Consider the following 14,593-nt stretch of genomic DNA (forward strand, 5'->3'; position numbering starts at 1 on the left):
CCCAGAGGCTGAGGCTGGGAGGGATCAAGTGATTTGCCTCAGTCATGCTGCTGATTAGCCTTGGAGCCAGGAGGAGAGTCTGCGTCCACAGGGTCTGGTCCAGAGCTCGCCTGCCTACATACCCCTCTTGCCACTTCACAGGACACATGTCTCCTTTCTAGAACAACTGTAAACTTGTAGTGAGGGACTGTTTCACCTCAAGCTAATGTTTAGCCAGTCAGTGAATGCAGTGTGTGATTATTTTAGTTACGGTTTGGTCGCTTCCGGGGCTCCTTGATTCAGTTATTCCTGCATAGGCTATGTAATAATTCTGTAACTTTAGCAACTGGCATTTTAGACATTCCATGAATACATTTTCATTCTAATATGTGAGCGAGTTGACACCAGAAGTGACTAGGAAGTTATTCAGCCAGAAAATGGCTGAACACCTTTGAAATGTGTGCCCGTGCCTCTTGTTGTGTTTTGGTTATAATTATTTAAGCTCCTCGAGATTGCTGTTCTGAGTTTTTGACAGTATTCAGCAGTAGCTGAGAAGAAGTCTTGCCATCTGCGTTTGCTAAGAAAAGTGTTTTCTGAATCCTCTTTTTGGGCTCCAGTTAGTTAGATGTTGGATCCTTTTTCCTCTCTCAAGTCCCTGCTCTTAACGTCTCTTCTCACCTGTTCTGTTCTTGTCTTGGGTTTTTTCCTGAAAGATTGCTCTCAATGTTGTATCCGTTTTTAAAAAACTTTTAGTATCAGCCAATACATTTAACTTATAAGAGCTATTTTTATTCCTGATTATTCCTTTTTCATTGCATCTCTTCTTGTTTTTATGACCGAGTCCTGTTCATTCTGAGAATACGATTTAGAGGTGGGTTTTCTCTTTGTGTTTTAGTTTTCCTCTTTTCCATGTTATCCCTTTTCTCTAGGAGTAATTTTTATTTTTGCCCTGGTGACCCTGTTTATTTGGAATTTCTTTTCATTGTTTTGGGCTCTGCTTGTATGTTTTATGACCCTTGGTTGTCTGTTCCAGTATAAAAACGAGGCACTATTAGGTCTGACAAGGAGTTTTCAGTGCCTTGGAAGGACTCGTGTGTGGTGGGCTTCATCCCAGCAGCAGCGAATGGGAACGTCATTCCTCTGAGGAACCCCTGTGTGTCAGATGCGGAAGCCTTTCCTCTTGGGTATCTGTGTCTTTGGTAGCTGCTCTGATTTCCTGGACAGTTCTTTTACATTCTGCAGGGAATGTGTCTTTGGGGAGTAGGAGCACATCAAAGTTGAGGTCTTTAAACAAATCTCTGTTATAAACAGACCGTCTGTAAACAGCCCCGTAAATCGCTGCCTCCCTCTTTATGGACCCAGAGAGGATTTAAATGGCACCACCATCCTTCCATTGTTGTGTGCCCACCAAATCTGATAGCCATCTTTGCTTCCTGTCTTTTCCCTCTATCTCACACAACACACTGAGTACGCTCAATACCACTTACCACATGTGTGGTACTCTGCTAAGTGCTTTACGTTTATTTACTCCTTTAATCTTTACAAAAAACTTAAGAGGAAAATATTGTTATCACCCCCACTTTACAGATGAAGAAATTGAGGCACAGAGAGGTTCAGGCCACACAATGAGTAGCACGGCTGGGCTTCAGCCCCAATCTGTGTTTTTTTCACCACACTGTCCTGCCTGCAGTGCATTGGGAAGACCTTCCATCTCTAGAACAGAGCCTGCATGTGACTGCCTCTTCCACGTCTGCTCTTAGAATCCTAGCCTTCACCACTGGTGGTGATGCCACCTGCACTATGGTTTCCCTGCCTCTTCTCTCCTCCCCTGGAGCCCACCCTCCAAGTAGCAGCTAGAGAAATCTCCCCAAAGTGCACGTCAGATCATGGATCTCCCCTGATTAAAACACAGCAGTGGATTCTTTTCTCGGAACTCCATATCCTTTCCATGGCCCAGAGGCCCTCTGTGGCCTGACCAGCCCACCTCCTCTTGGCCCCAGCCCCGGCCCCTCCTCCTGACGTTTGAACCTAGTAAGCTTGTCCTTTCTTAGGGCTTTGTATCTGCTGTTGCCTTTCTTTCCCCTGCTCTTATCATGGCCATCTTCTAGTTATAGTCAGGCCTCAGCTTAGCTAACATCTTCACTTACTCACACACTCTCACACACATTGACTTATTCTAGTTTTTTGGGTTTTTTTAAGTTTATTTATTTAGAGAGAGAGAGAGAGCCATGGAGGGGCAGGGGCGGGGGAGAGAATTCCAAGCAGGCTCCACGCTGTCAGTGCCGAGCCTGACGAGGGGCTCGAACTCACGAACTGTGAGATCATGACCTGAGCCAAGAATCAAGAGTCGGAAGCTTAACTGCCTGAGCCACCCAGGCGCCTCAGACTTCTAGTTTTTAAAGCACCTTTGAAGATCTGAAATTTCTTACTTGTTTGTATATGTGTATCTCCCAACCAGAGTCCAGGCTCGTCGAGGGCCAGGACTTGGTATGGCTCAGTGTGTATCTCCAGTGCCTGGATGGGGACCCAGTGCTTGGTACCCTGTCTCTAGGCATTTGCTGCTGACAAGTGTCTCTGGGAGCTCTCAGGCTGAACAGCGCCTGCCTGCATTGCAGCCACTCCCCATGGCACACCAGGTTCAATCTCTGCCCATCTTCTTGTTTACCAGCAGCCCCTTTCCTCCCATTGCGGTGTTTGGTACACTTTCATCATTTCTGTGTTGTCAATACTTTGGTCACATCTGCAAACCCGCTATACTACTGTTTATCCTAATTCTTTCTTTAAACTATTTAAGTTTATATGAAACATAAACATATCACAGTATAAACGAAAAAGAAATAATGACTTGTCACAAATGACTATGTTAATTAAAATTTAAAATGTCATTCTGTACCTCGTTTAAAATTGTCAAAACTTCAATTTCATGTTCTGCTTTTCTATACTGAATAGTATTGGAGTGGAGAGTTATAAATATGTGCTTGGTTATAATCTTGAACTTGAAGCCCATCATTTGTTTGTTTAATTTTTTTTAATGTTTATTTTTGAGAGAGAGAGAAAGTGGGCAAGCGCACGTGAGCGTGCACAGTGGGGGAGGGACACAGAGAGAGAGGGAGACACAGAATCTGAAACAGGCTCCAGGCTCCGAGCCCATGCAGGGCTTGAACCCAAGAACCGTGAGGTCATGACCTGAGTTGAAGTTGAATGCTTACCCGACTGAGCCACCCAGGCGCCCCGAGCGGCTGTCATTGAAAGTTGAGCCTGTGACGGATCCCGGAAGCAACCGCTGTGTCTGAATGTTCACATCTCCTGAAGCCCGGGCAGCTTGAGTCTCGTGTGCACAAAGTTGTTCATGTAGAGTATGTTTCAGTATTCGCGCGGCTCTGTTTTCTGTGCCGGTGGGCACAGTACGAGGGGTCTTTGGAGCACTTTGAGCACCGTTTGAAACTCTTCTCCTCGCCTAGGATTGACTGCTTTGCACGGATGATGAACATTTCCTTACGTTTGAGAAGACCATCCTGGATGGTGGATGGTAAAAGGATGAGGATGACTTCAAGTTTACAGTGGCTCTTACTAACGTTTATTCTTCTGTATTTAATGAATCAAGTAAATAGCCAGAAAAGGGGTAAGTACATCTGAGTCTTGGAGAATAAACTGATTGCAATGCCATTGCTATTTTTTGCCATTACTGTTTTGATTATGAGGTGATCCTGTGTCTTTATTGAACCCCTCAGGTTTTCTGTGGTTAAAATCCATTTCTTTGCAATCTTTTTTTTTTTCTGTGTACTTTTTGTTCTCTTTTATAAAGGCCCATAAAGGTAGATGTAAATATTCTTGCCCCATTTAAAAAAATTAAGATATTATTTACATAAAATAAAATTCACCCTTTTAGGATAAAATTGTGTGAGTTTTGACAAATGTACACAGTCATGTAAACACTGGCACAATCAAGAAGTAGGACATTCCTCATTCTAGAAAATTCTCCATGCTCCTCTGTATTTAGCCCCTCTCTCCCCACCTCCAGCCAACACTGACCTATGTTCTGTCTATAATTTTGCTTTTCTGAATGTCACATAAATGAAATCTAAATATCTTTCTTTAATAAAATGCTGTGTTCATCTTTTTTAAATATATTGAAAATGTTTGTGTAGATTTACTACCTCACTTATTTTTATGAAGAACATTATCCTTTTGCCCCTGAACTTATTTTTAATATTATTTCCATAATTAAACATCACTTTTCCCCCAGGATCACTGTTGAATAATTTTATTATGATTACTGATAATTTCTAATGTATTTCTAACGTTTTTGTTTTCTGTCATATAAATAGCTTTATAATTTATTGCTTTCCTAAATGCCATGCCAATCGTGTGTAAAAACTAAAAAAATCTTTTTCAGAGACATTTATATAGAGTCTGAGAGGGAATGACCTTCTTTTTTACACTATAATTGCTTTATCCACTCCCTCCTTCCCTCTCTTCCTTCCTTTTGCCTTTTGTCCTCCCTCTCGTACCCTCCTTTTTTTTCATTTTCTTTTCAGCATGATAATTTTTCATTGTATAGTGCTTCTGTAGTCCATGACCTAATATTATTTTATAGGTATGAATAAGCACTATTAGGATTATAATCTTCTGAGTCATTTGTTACTTTTCAGTTGTTTAGGCCTACACAAAAGACATATTTTTCAGACTCGTGTCAGTTCATTACTGTGTAAATGTCATATGCTTCATAAAAATCTAAAGATTGGTTATGGGGTTTCCATGCAGGTAGCAGCCTGGTAACAGGCAAAGAGACAGCAATGGCTGCAAGTGCTCAGAAGCTGTGTTTGTGGGCATGGGGAACACGTAATTTTTACTAGTAGTTATTTGTTTTGGGGGAAGGAGTGGGGCCAGTGGGGCTATTTAAAAAATCTTCTAGGCCCTCTCTGGGTCTCATCCTTGACTCTACCGTCCCTCCCTGCATTTATCTTAGTGGCTGGAGGTGGGACTTTGATGGAGGCCCAGTCCCTAAGTGGTCTAGTGGTTGGCCCACGTCCATCGGTTTCCTCTCATTTTTTAATCCACAGCTACAAAGAGAAATCTAAAACCAGTCCCTCCTGTGACTCTGCAGTCAGTCCTGCAGAAAGAACCTGGCTCCTGTGCAGACACATGGGCTCATACTCATGACTAAAGATGATTTGATGTGTTGACCTTTTTACAGTGCAGTTAAATTATTAAGCATGTTGTGTGTGTGTGTGTGTGTGTGTGTGTGTGTGTGTGTGTGTGTGTGTTTCTCTCCTTCTCCAGGGGCTCCTCGTGATTTGAAGTGTATAACTAACAATTTGCAAGTGTGGGACTGTTCTTGGAAAGCACCCTCTGGAGCAGGCCATGGTACTATTTATGAAGTTTGCATTGAAAGCAGGTAATAGAGATACTTTGATTATTAGCTGTAACCTAAAGGTCTTCAATTGTAGAACATAGAGATTTTGTTCTAGAAATTTTTTAATGAAATTTTAAATCTTAGCTATTTCCTAAAAAATCTGAATCTTACGTCAATCAAAGTGGAAAAAAACCCTTCTCCTGGTTAAAACTTTGATTCTTTTGTTATATGAATATTAAGTATGGAACACACCTTGAATATGTTGTGGATTCTGATCTGTAGAGAAGTTTAACTGGTCTGTCCCACACCATCTGTCTAGATCAGTTAGGTTGAGGTTTTGACTCTGCCAAACGGGAAAGGTCAGGTCTGGAGTAGGCAGTTCAAGGCTGACATGGTTGTTGATGAGAGACCCAGGTTCCTCTTTGTCATGCTGCCGTGCCACCTTTGGCAGAGGGCCTATGGTCCCAGGATGCTTGAGGAGTGGCCGTCATGTCTGCCTTTCCAGAAAGCAGTGAGGAAAAGAAGGGTGTAAGAAGTCCCACACAACACGTCTTGCACCTGCTTGCATCTTTTTGGCAGAAGTCAGTCAAATGAGGAAGCCTCTTTGCATAAGAGGCGGGGTAGTGTGCCTGGATAAACCTGGGGTTAATGTAGGGACAGGGAGAGTGGACATCAGCAGGCCAGTCGCAGGTCCCACCACCTTCCCCCTCTGGGGCGATCTTGGAGAAGGCCACAAGCTCCGAAGCCTGGAGGTGAGGCCTTTGGGCTCTCTGCAAACCAGAACATTCTCTTCGCTGTCCCTGACTCCACGGGCCCAGGCAAAGTGGTTCAGCGACACCAGAGTTGTTCAGCACGACGGCTCTGAGGCCAGTTGGCTGATGGACGGTCCTAATGCGAATTGACATAAGTCTGCATTTAAGTACTACTCAGGTTTTCCCCGTTTGGTGTACATTTATTGAGCATTAGTCTAAGCTTTGTGGGAATTTGTCGACCAGGAGGAGCTTGGTTGTGTTGCAGAAACAGCTCTAACATCTTATTTGCTGTGAAAATAAAGGCTTATTACCTGCTTTCGGCCTGTGGCCCTCTGGGGCCAGCTGGCATCTCTACCCCGAGTCTCTCCGCAGGGCCCCCGGCCTAGGGCTCCCTCACCCTCCAGTGCATGAAGTGCTGGCTTTCACAGCTTCCTTCCTGAAGTGACAGATGTGACTTTCACTCCCATTTCTCCACAAATAAAGTCGCATCGCTACGCCTTGCCTCAGAGGAGTGGGAAGTGCAGTCCTGCTGTGAGTCCAGCAGGTCTGGGAGAACCTGACAAACCTGGTAAATAACATGACTGGCTCACCTCAGGCCACAGGGAGAGGGAGTTGTTCTGGCTCTCTGTTCACAGGAGACAAATCGTAGCAGTGCTGTGGGTCAGGTGCTGCCGGAAATGCGGAAATTCTATGTGAAGGGCCGACGGAGCATTGACTGAGGAGCGTGGGGTGCCGGAGAGGCTGTTGGAGGGGTGATTGCGGAGTACGAATTCCTGGTCTTCTCAGCAGCAAAAGGACAGAAGGACATTCCAGCCTGAAAGGATAGGGGCTCAGTGGCATAATGGAACTTATGGAATAGCACGATTTAGCGAATTCAGGTGGTTCTGTGTTACACCTAACGAAGCCTCCCGCTGTGAGGCTGAGAACAGGTGAGCCGACCTGTTCCGTGGTGGTCCCTCCTAGCGAGTGACGTGGAGAGGCCCGCGAGAGGTGCCGGGCAGGGACGCTGGGACGCCGGGACACCGCAGAGTCCCTTTGCTTGAGTTCAGATTTGCATGGGACGTTAGAAATATACATGAATAACGGTAAAAATAATATAAATGCGCTCTTGAAAGGTTCAGAGGGCCATGAAACCACAGAGGAGAGGAATGACTTTTGTCCAAGGGATAATGGGTGGGGAACTGGAAGAGCTTTGGAAACAGAGCGGATGAGAAAGTGTTGTTCAGACCAAACCGTGAGCCAAAACAGGAGCAGTGGCCAAGTCGAGGGTGCGTTTGAAGGGCCACAGACAGCCAGTTTCATTCTTGTCCTCTATCTGTGGAGCGGCATCTGCACGTGAGACTCTGTGATGGTCTTCTGTAGAGGGGTGGGGGGTTAGGGGAGCAGGCGTGTGCGGCTCGAGGGAAGGCTGCAGAGGGAAGGCTGGTGGGAGTGTGAAGGGCATGCTGAAATCCTGAGTTTCTTGAAATGACCATCTCTGCTTATCACTCGACTTTCTGGCCCAATCTGGTTATTCATCCTCCATGTTGATGCACTTCCCATTAACCTCTCTTTTCTCAGTCTTAAAACGCAGTGTAACCTATCGTGTTTCTGTATGAAAGAACAGAAAGTATTTTCTGGTGCATTTTGTGTTAATCAGGCTTTTATGAAAATTGCACTGTTAGTTTTATCCACTAATTAAAATGTGATTTTTTTTGTATTGCAGGTCCCGTTCTTGTTATCAGTCAGAGAAAACAAATGCTAAAATCCCAGCTCTTTTACCTGGTGATCATGAAATAACCATAAATCGTCTATATGACTTTGGAAATCCTATAAGTAAATTCACACTAAATGAAAAAAATGTTTGTAAGTATTTGAAAAGAAAATTGATTTGAAAATAAGGCAGCAACAGTGCTTTGTAATTGGCAGAAATTTACTCTTCTTTTGAATTACACTTGTTAGACTAATAGTTGCATTTCCCCAGCAACCATACTGTGGATTCCGGAGCATAGCCCGGATCAGGAAGGAAGGAGTCAGAGTAAATGTCACAGAGCTGATGATCCTTTCCACATGCGGGTACTTTTCTTGGCATCACTTCGCTTCGTTGATTCCTGCATACCTTTCAGAATTCCTCAGGTGTCGCATGCTCTAGGAAGTGGTCTTTGACTATCCCCTCCCAGAGGAGATCCGATTCCTTTCTTAACATTCCCTTAGGCAGTGTGTTTTTCTCCTTCGTGGCATTTCTCACAGTTGCATTAATAATGTGTTATGTAATAAGGCACTGCGTTTGTTGCTTCTGCAAGAAATAGGCTCAGTAGGGCAGGGAGTGTGCCTTCTACACCTGGCACCTCGCCCACTGCCTTGCACGTGGCAAGCATCTTCTACATGTGTGTTGATTGAATGCCTACGACCTATGTTACCCTCGTGACATAGCCCAGACTGATGGAGATGGAGATTTTGCTACACACTGAGACCTTAAAAACCCCAGTACTCTTGACTCTTAATGGTGGGAGAAGCAGGTTTCTTTCTCTCCTGACAACTGTGAGGGCGTGGCATTGTAATGACATTATGATGAGTCTTATAAGGATGACTTACTTTGCAACAAGGAGAAAAATATAATTAACTTGGTGACTTGTTCAATTTTATAGATAAGATGCATGTTTGGAGCGGTCTGTGTCTGAGATAGAACAGATTTTGAAAGGATAATAACAAAGCGTGCTTTCCAGGAACTTAGCATCTGTCTCACTGCCTTTTAAGTTAAAGAGAGAAGAGCCATGTTTGTTCTTTTCTTTCTGTAGCTGTATGTGAGATCCATGTGAGAATGTTTTGAACAGATCAGCCATGATCTCAATACCCACAGAGAAATGCTGTTAACACTTAAATATATTTTCTGTGCATATACATATAAACAGTGAGGTTCATATTATTACTTTGTAACCTGCTTAACAGAAAACAGAGTTTTCTGTTTGATATCTAAATAAATCTGTATTATTTGTATAGGCTGCAGAGTATTCCACTGAGTGGAGGTACCGTAATTACTTAAGTGACTGATTATTAACATTGAGATTTTTATTTCTGGTCTTTCAGTGTAATAACCAATGCTTTAATGAACATGTTTCGCACATATGTGTTTCTGATTTGTGTGATGATGTCCTTAAGCTAAATTCCTAGAATTGGGAAAGCTGCATTAAAAACAGTCCCTTGTTAGGACTTTGATGTCCATTGCCAGTTGCTCTCCAAAACTTTTGAGTCTCTTTGCATTTGAGTCTCTTTGCAAATGTCACACTAGAGGGGACTTGTTCTTCACTTCCTTGCCAGGACTGGGTTTTGTCAATTTCTCTTAGTTCTGCCATTTCAATCTGGTGGCCCCCAGTTAGAGCACTTTGACTTTGCATTTCTGTGATTACTTTTTTGGAAAAAAATGATCAGTCATTCTCATTCTTTTCTGAACTGTCTGTATCCTCTCTCATTTTTCTCTCGTGTTGAAACTCCGCTTTTCCTCCATCAGTTCACAAGAGCTCTCAATATTGTTATTAATTCTGCCATATTTCCTACAAATAATTGCCCAAATTTAAAATTTAAACTTCATGGTTTTCATTTTTATATAAATATACTCTCTTGCTATTTTTCTCTGAGATTTTGGTTTTATTATCATGCTTGATTTAAATCTTTTACACATCTGGAATTATTTTGTAGTAAAGTATGAGGAATCTAACTTAATTTCATTCCAGATTTTTAAAAAATTCCCCAGGATTCTGTCAGAGAGCCAGTTTGTATTGTCTGATTTTTCAGTAGGTATTGAGAAGATTCTGTCTGGGAGCTGCTTGAAGATGTCAGTATTGGATAAAAAGAAGTAGAAAGGGGTGGGGGGGCGCCTGTGTGGCTCAGTTGGTTGAGCGTCCGACTTCAACTCAGGTCATGATCTCACTGTCCGTGGGTTTGAGCCCCGTGTCAGGCTCTGTGCTGACGGCTCAGAGCCCGGAGCCTGCTTCAGATTCTGTGTCTCTCTCTCTGCCTGACCCTCCCCCACTCATGCTCTGTCTATCTCTGTCTCTCAAAAATGAATAAACATTAAAAAAAAATTTAAAGAACTAGAAAGGCAAATCAATGTGTTATGTAATAAGGCACTTAGTGAGATTCTGGATGACTTACTAGAATGATATAGTTCATTGTTTTTACATATCATGTAGTTTGTTGATAGCATTTTTAATAATACTGGGTCTGATTGTGATTAGAATATTAGATTAATAGTATCCCAATACTAAGCTGCTACTACTATGATAATACTGCTAAGAAAATTGAAAAGCAAACTAGATGAATATAAGAGAGGGAGGTGGCTGCATCAGCAAATCTTTGAGTACCTGCTGTGTTTGGGAGAAGCTGTGGAATGTTGGTGCAGTTGTGCGTTAGAGGATCTGGAGTTTGGGGCATTTGGCTACTTAAAAAAGTATGAGAAATTCAGTTTTCTTCAGATGCTTTCAACAGTATACATATAAAGAAAACTAATATATATGTGTGTGTGTGTGTGTGTGTGTGTGTGTGTGTGTGTGTACAGTTTTTTTTAATAAGCTTCTAATTGGCCAGGGCTAGCACAAAAATAAGTCTTTGTAAGACTTTTAGTGTCTTAAGTTTCTTAAAATAACCTGAAAGTATGGATCTGTCTGAGGCAGAATAAAATCATGTAGATCCCATAAATGAAGTAGGGAAGCCCCCATCTTCTGATGTCCTGAGGAAGAAGAACATGGAGGTTATAGGTATAGATGTACTTGCTTTAAAAAATAAACACAAATGATTACATTTCTTTCCCAGCTGAAAAGTTCCTGTTTTTTAGAAAGCAAATTAATATTGTCCTCAAGTGTCTGTTTTAGCTGGAAAGAAATGCAGATAATAGATAGTTCATGGGAGCTTAGGGAAACTTCCCTTTTACTCTGAGGATGTATACTATGAAGTAGTGAGAAAAGTGTGTGTGTGTATTTAATCTTTTCATTTGTATAATTGTGATTATTACCTTCCTTAGCTTAAAATACTGTATATGACTTGTGTTTTGAAGAGTAGCCCACTTCTATTTAGATAACATGTAAATTACGTGTACTTTTCAGGGAGGGAGCATCTTAATAGACAAATACTGCCTTTGTGTAAATGCTCCCATAATCTTTAAGTTACTGGATCATGACATCCTGAAACACTTGAAAGAACCATGTTCTTAGAAGCCTCTGCTCTGGGTGATCACACTGGCACCTTGAATTTCTTGCTCCTTGTTTGCTCCTTCTGTTTTATTGTTATTATTATTATTAGTAGTAGTAGTATGTTTTTATTTTAATTCCAGTTAACATATTAGTTGCAGGTATATGATATAGTGGCTCCTTCTGTTTTATTTTATTTTTTTAAGTTTATTTATTGTATTTTGAGAGGGGGGAGGGGCAGAGAGAGAGAGGGAGAGAGAGAATCCCAAGTAGGCTGCATGCTGTCAGTGTTGGAGCCCAGTGCCGGGCTTGAACTCATGAACCGTGAGATCGTGACCTGAGCTGAAACCAAGAGTCGGACACTTAATCACCTGAGCCACCCAGATGCCCCAGTGGCTCCTTCTGTTTTAAAAGCAGTTCCTACTTAAAATTTGCCCTGTAAAGCATCCTCCACTGTACTCATGTAGCTGTGAAACTGTTGACTTTGCTACATAGTGGTTAGGTTTTGAATCCACATGTACTATTTCCTGTACAGCCATAAATATTTTACACAGATCCAGTGTAGAGCAGTGTGCTCAGCAAATTTCAGCTAAATTTATTACGAACTTATTCGTAAATCCCAAGACTAATTTGTATTGATTTGCTCTGCTACTTTTGTTATAGGCTGTATAGTGCAAATATAGGTTATATAGTGCTATGTTCTTAGCACATTTGGCTATCCTACCTCTGGAAAGTCCTGCAGTTTGTGCTTGCCGTGACTTATTTCACTGGCCCCTGTGCTTTTTGCGGAAGTGCTAGGAGAGGTGTGAGCCCCCAAGAACATGTGTCTCTGGGTTTCTTTCAACTTACCTTCACGTTGTTATTTGAAGAGAGAACATGCAGGAAAGAATCCCAACATTGTCTGCCCTTCATACCAGAAGCCTATGTTTCATAGAACAGAACAGGTTTGTACCTTATGTGTTTTTCATTGAGCCAAACTATTTTAGTAATTTACTCATCCCTTGTAGGTAGGGAGACTTGAAGATTTTGAAAAGTAAGAAATTTACCATTTTCTCCCTATGAGATACTATATCCTTGAGCATGTTTTTTTTTTTTTTTTCTTTTGTAAGGCAGCTTCAGAGCCCATTGCCCTCCCAAACTTCTCTCTCAAATATTAACAGTATCCTCACCAATGTCGGTGGTCTTTGCTCAGTTTTCCTCTATGAACTGCCTTTATTTGGCCCAGATGACAACCCATTTCTTTTGGTCTCAGCAATGCTGTATCTTCTCTGGTTTCCTTGTGCCTCTCAGGATTCTTGCTGGGGTTCTCTGGCTCCTTGAGGCTGTGACTGTCTATTGGTAGCTCTCAAACAAGCTTTGGCCATTTTGAGTCTGTGTTCAAGTTCATTTGTTCAGCTACACTCAGAGAGTTCCTCTTGAGTCTGTGTCCATGGTGCTGATGGTCCCCGTTCTCACTTGCTATCTGCAGGCCTCTCCACTGGTAGGCTCTACCTCCCCAGACACTTGGTCATCCAGAGCCTATCCTCCCGTTTCTTCCCAATGTCAGTGATTCCTTTTGCCTGCTTTCTGGGCTAGAAACTTGAAGAAATCTTAGATGTTTCCCTTTCTCATTATGCTAATCCCTCATTTCTTCGATCTGGTCATTTCTTTGAAGTGCCTATCAGGGTTTTTCCTTTTCCATATCCCTCATGCACATGATGAGGTATCACGATCCATATCCTTGCTACCCTGGTCAGCCTTTCTCCAATGGTCTCCCACTTAATCACATTATGTCTCCCAGCCCTCTGCACTGCATTGCATGCCACAGCTCAACTAGCTTTTCTGAAGGACTTCTTACCCTGGTGAGTACTTCACAGATCTGCATGGTACCCTGTTGGCATCCTCACTTAATGCCTTGGTCATTCCTATGGTCTTGCTGCTGTTTACAGATACCCACACCAGTAATAGCTCGTAGCATCCCCAGGTGGGTGACTTTCACCAGCATCGGGGGTTCTGACACTGGGAGATGAGTGGGAAGGGTGCAGAGGAAACAGATGGAAAGGTCTACCAAAGCAAGCTTTCCATATTCCGTCATTTTCTTAGGCTTGACCTACAGTTATCCAAAGGAAGCTCCTTTACTTCTCTCTGATGTTGCCTATTTGTAGATTCCAGACTGATGACACTACAGTATTATGGGAACCCGGTAGCTGTTTGTATAAGGAAACATACTAAGATTTGATAATAATTTACTCAAATTTGACTGATGAATCATTGGGAGCTGCTTATACAAATAAATACATATGTTCTCTTTTGTCAGTAATCACTTTGAGAGTTTGCTTTTAATTCTTGATTCTTTTTCGATCAAGAAGGAATAGAGTTTAAAATAGTTGATTAACGGAATTACAATATGAAGAAAACATTACTTATTTTACTAAGTTTGTCTTTTGTTTTTTTTCCCAAGCCTTGATTCCAGATACTCCAGAGATCTTGAATTTGTCTGCTGATTTCTCAACTTCTACGTTACACCTGAAGTGGAATGACAGGGGTTCTATTTTTCCCCGTCACTTAAATGTCATCTGGGAAGTTAAAATTCTGCGTAAAGAAAATACGGAAATCATAAAATTAGTAAGTTTGAATCAAAATAGATTTTTTTTCTTGTGACATTAAAGAAACCAAATAATTTTTAAAAGATTTTTAAGGTGGTATCAGTGAACTTTTCTTTACAGTGTTAAGGGAGTAGATCAACTATCCTTTCAGGGTTCATTAAAAACTATATGCTATGACTCAAAAATCACTTAATTATTAAAATGATGTATAACCATTACAGTAAGTTTAGGAAATTAAGGGAGGAATAATGCATGATTCCACCACACAAACACAGTAAACATTTTTCTTTTTCTTTCCAGCTTTTTTCGTGTGCGTGTTTTTACATAAACAAACACATCCATATAACTTGCTATTTTATTTTTGTCTAATACTATAAACATAAAAATAAATGTTTTGAAACCTATTTAGTCATAGTAATTGTTGAGAAATTTTGTATAAGCCTGTAAATTTGAATTTATCTGAACCTGAAATAACATTATTACATTTAGTAGTACATGTTTTTTTCTCTATTTTTAAAAATTTTGTTTATGGTTTCCTTATGATCTGCTTTTAGTTTGCTCTTAATCGCAAGGATGATGAGGAATAGCAGTGAATAGTTTTGACAGCTGGTACTTGGTAATCCCCCCTTTTGTTCCTTGATCTCTCTTCCTCCTCAATGGATTTGAAATGTGCTTAGTTATAGATTTAAGAATTGGAAGACTATCTCATGATTTTACAATTATTTTCCTGAGTGCATAGATAAGATAGACAGTAAGGTA

The 14,593-nt window shown here is 41.5% G+C and overlaps 1 protein-coding gene across 1 annotated transcript in view; it reads left to right on the forward strand.

Moving 5' to 3' along the window:
* Positions 1-14,593, forward strand: part of LIFR (LIF receptor subunit alpha) — a 78,471-nt gene that overhangs the window by 20,636 nt on the left and 43,242 nt on the right. Inside the window, exons 2-5 of the mRNA XM_042996258.1 lie at positions 3,441-3,601; positions 5,263-5,377; positions 7,793-7,932; positions 13,690-13,853. Coding sequence (XP_042852192.1) covers positions 3,460-3,601; positions 5,263-5,377; positions 7,793-7,932; positions 13,690-13,853 — 561 coding nt within the window. The 5' untranslated portion in view covers positions 3,441-3,459. The remainder of the gene's footprint in view (positions 1-3,440; positions 3,602-5,262; positions 5,378-7,792; positions 7,933-13,689; positions 13,854-14,593) is intronic.

The sequence above is a fragment of the Panthera tigris genome, chromosome A1 (genome assembly GCF_018350195.1).
Source record: "Panthera tigris isolate Pti1 chromosome A1, P.tigris_Pti1_mat1.1, whole genome shotgun sequence".
Taxonomy (NCBI): Eukaryota; Metazoa; Chordata; class Mammalia; order Carnivora; family Felidae; genus Panthera; species Panthera tigris.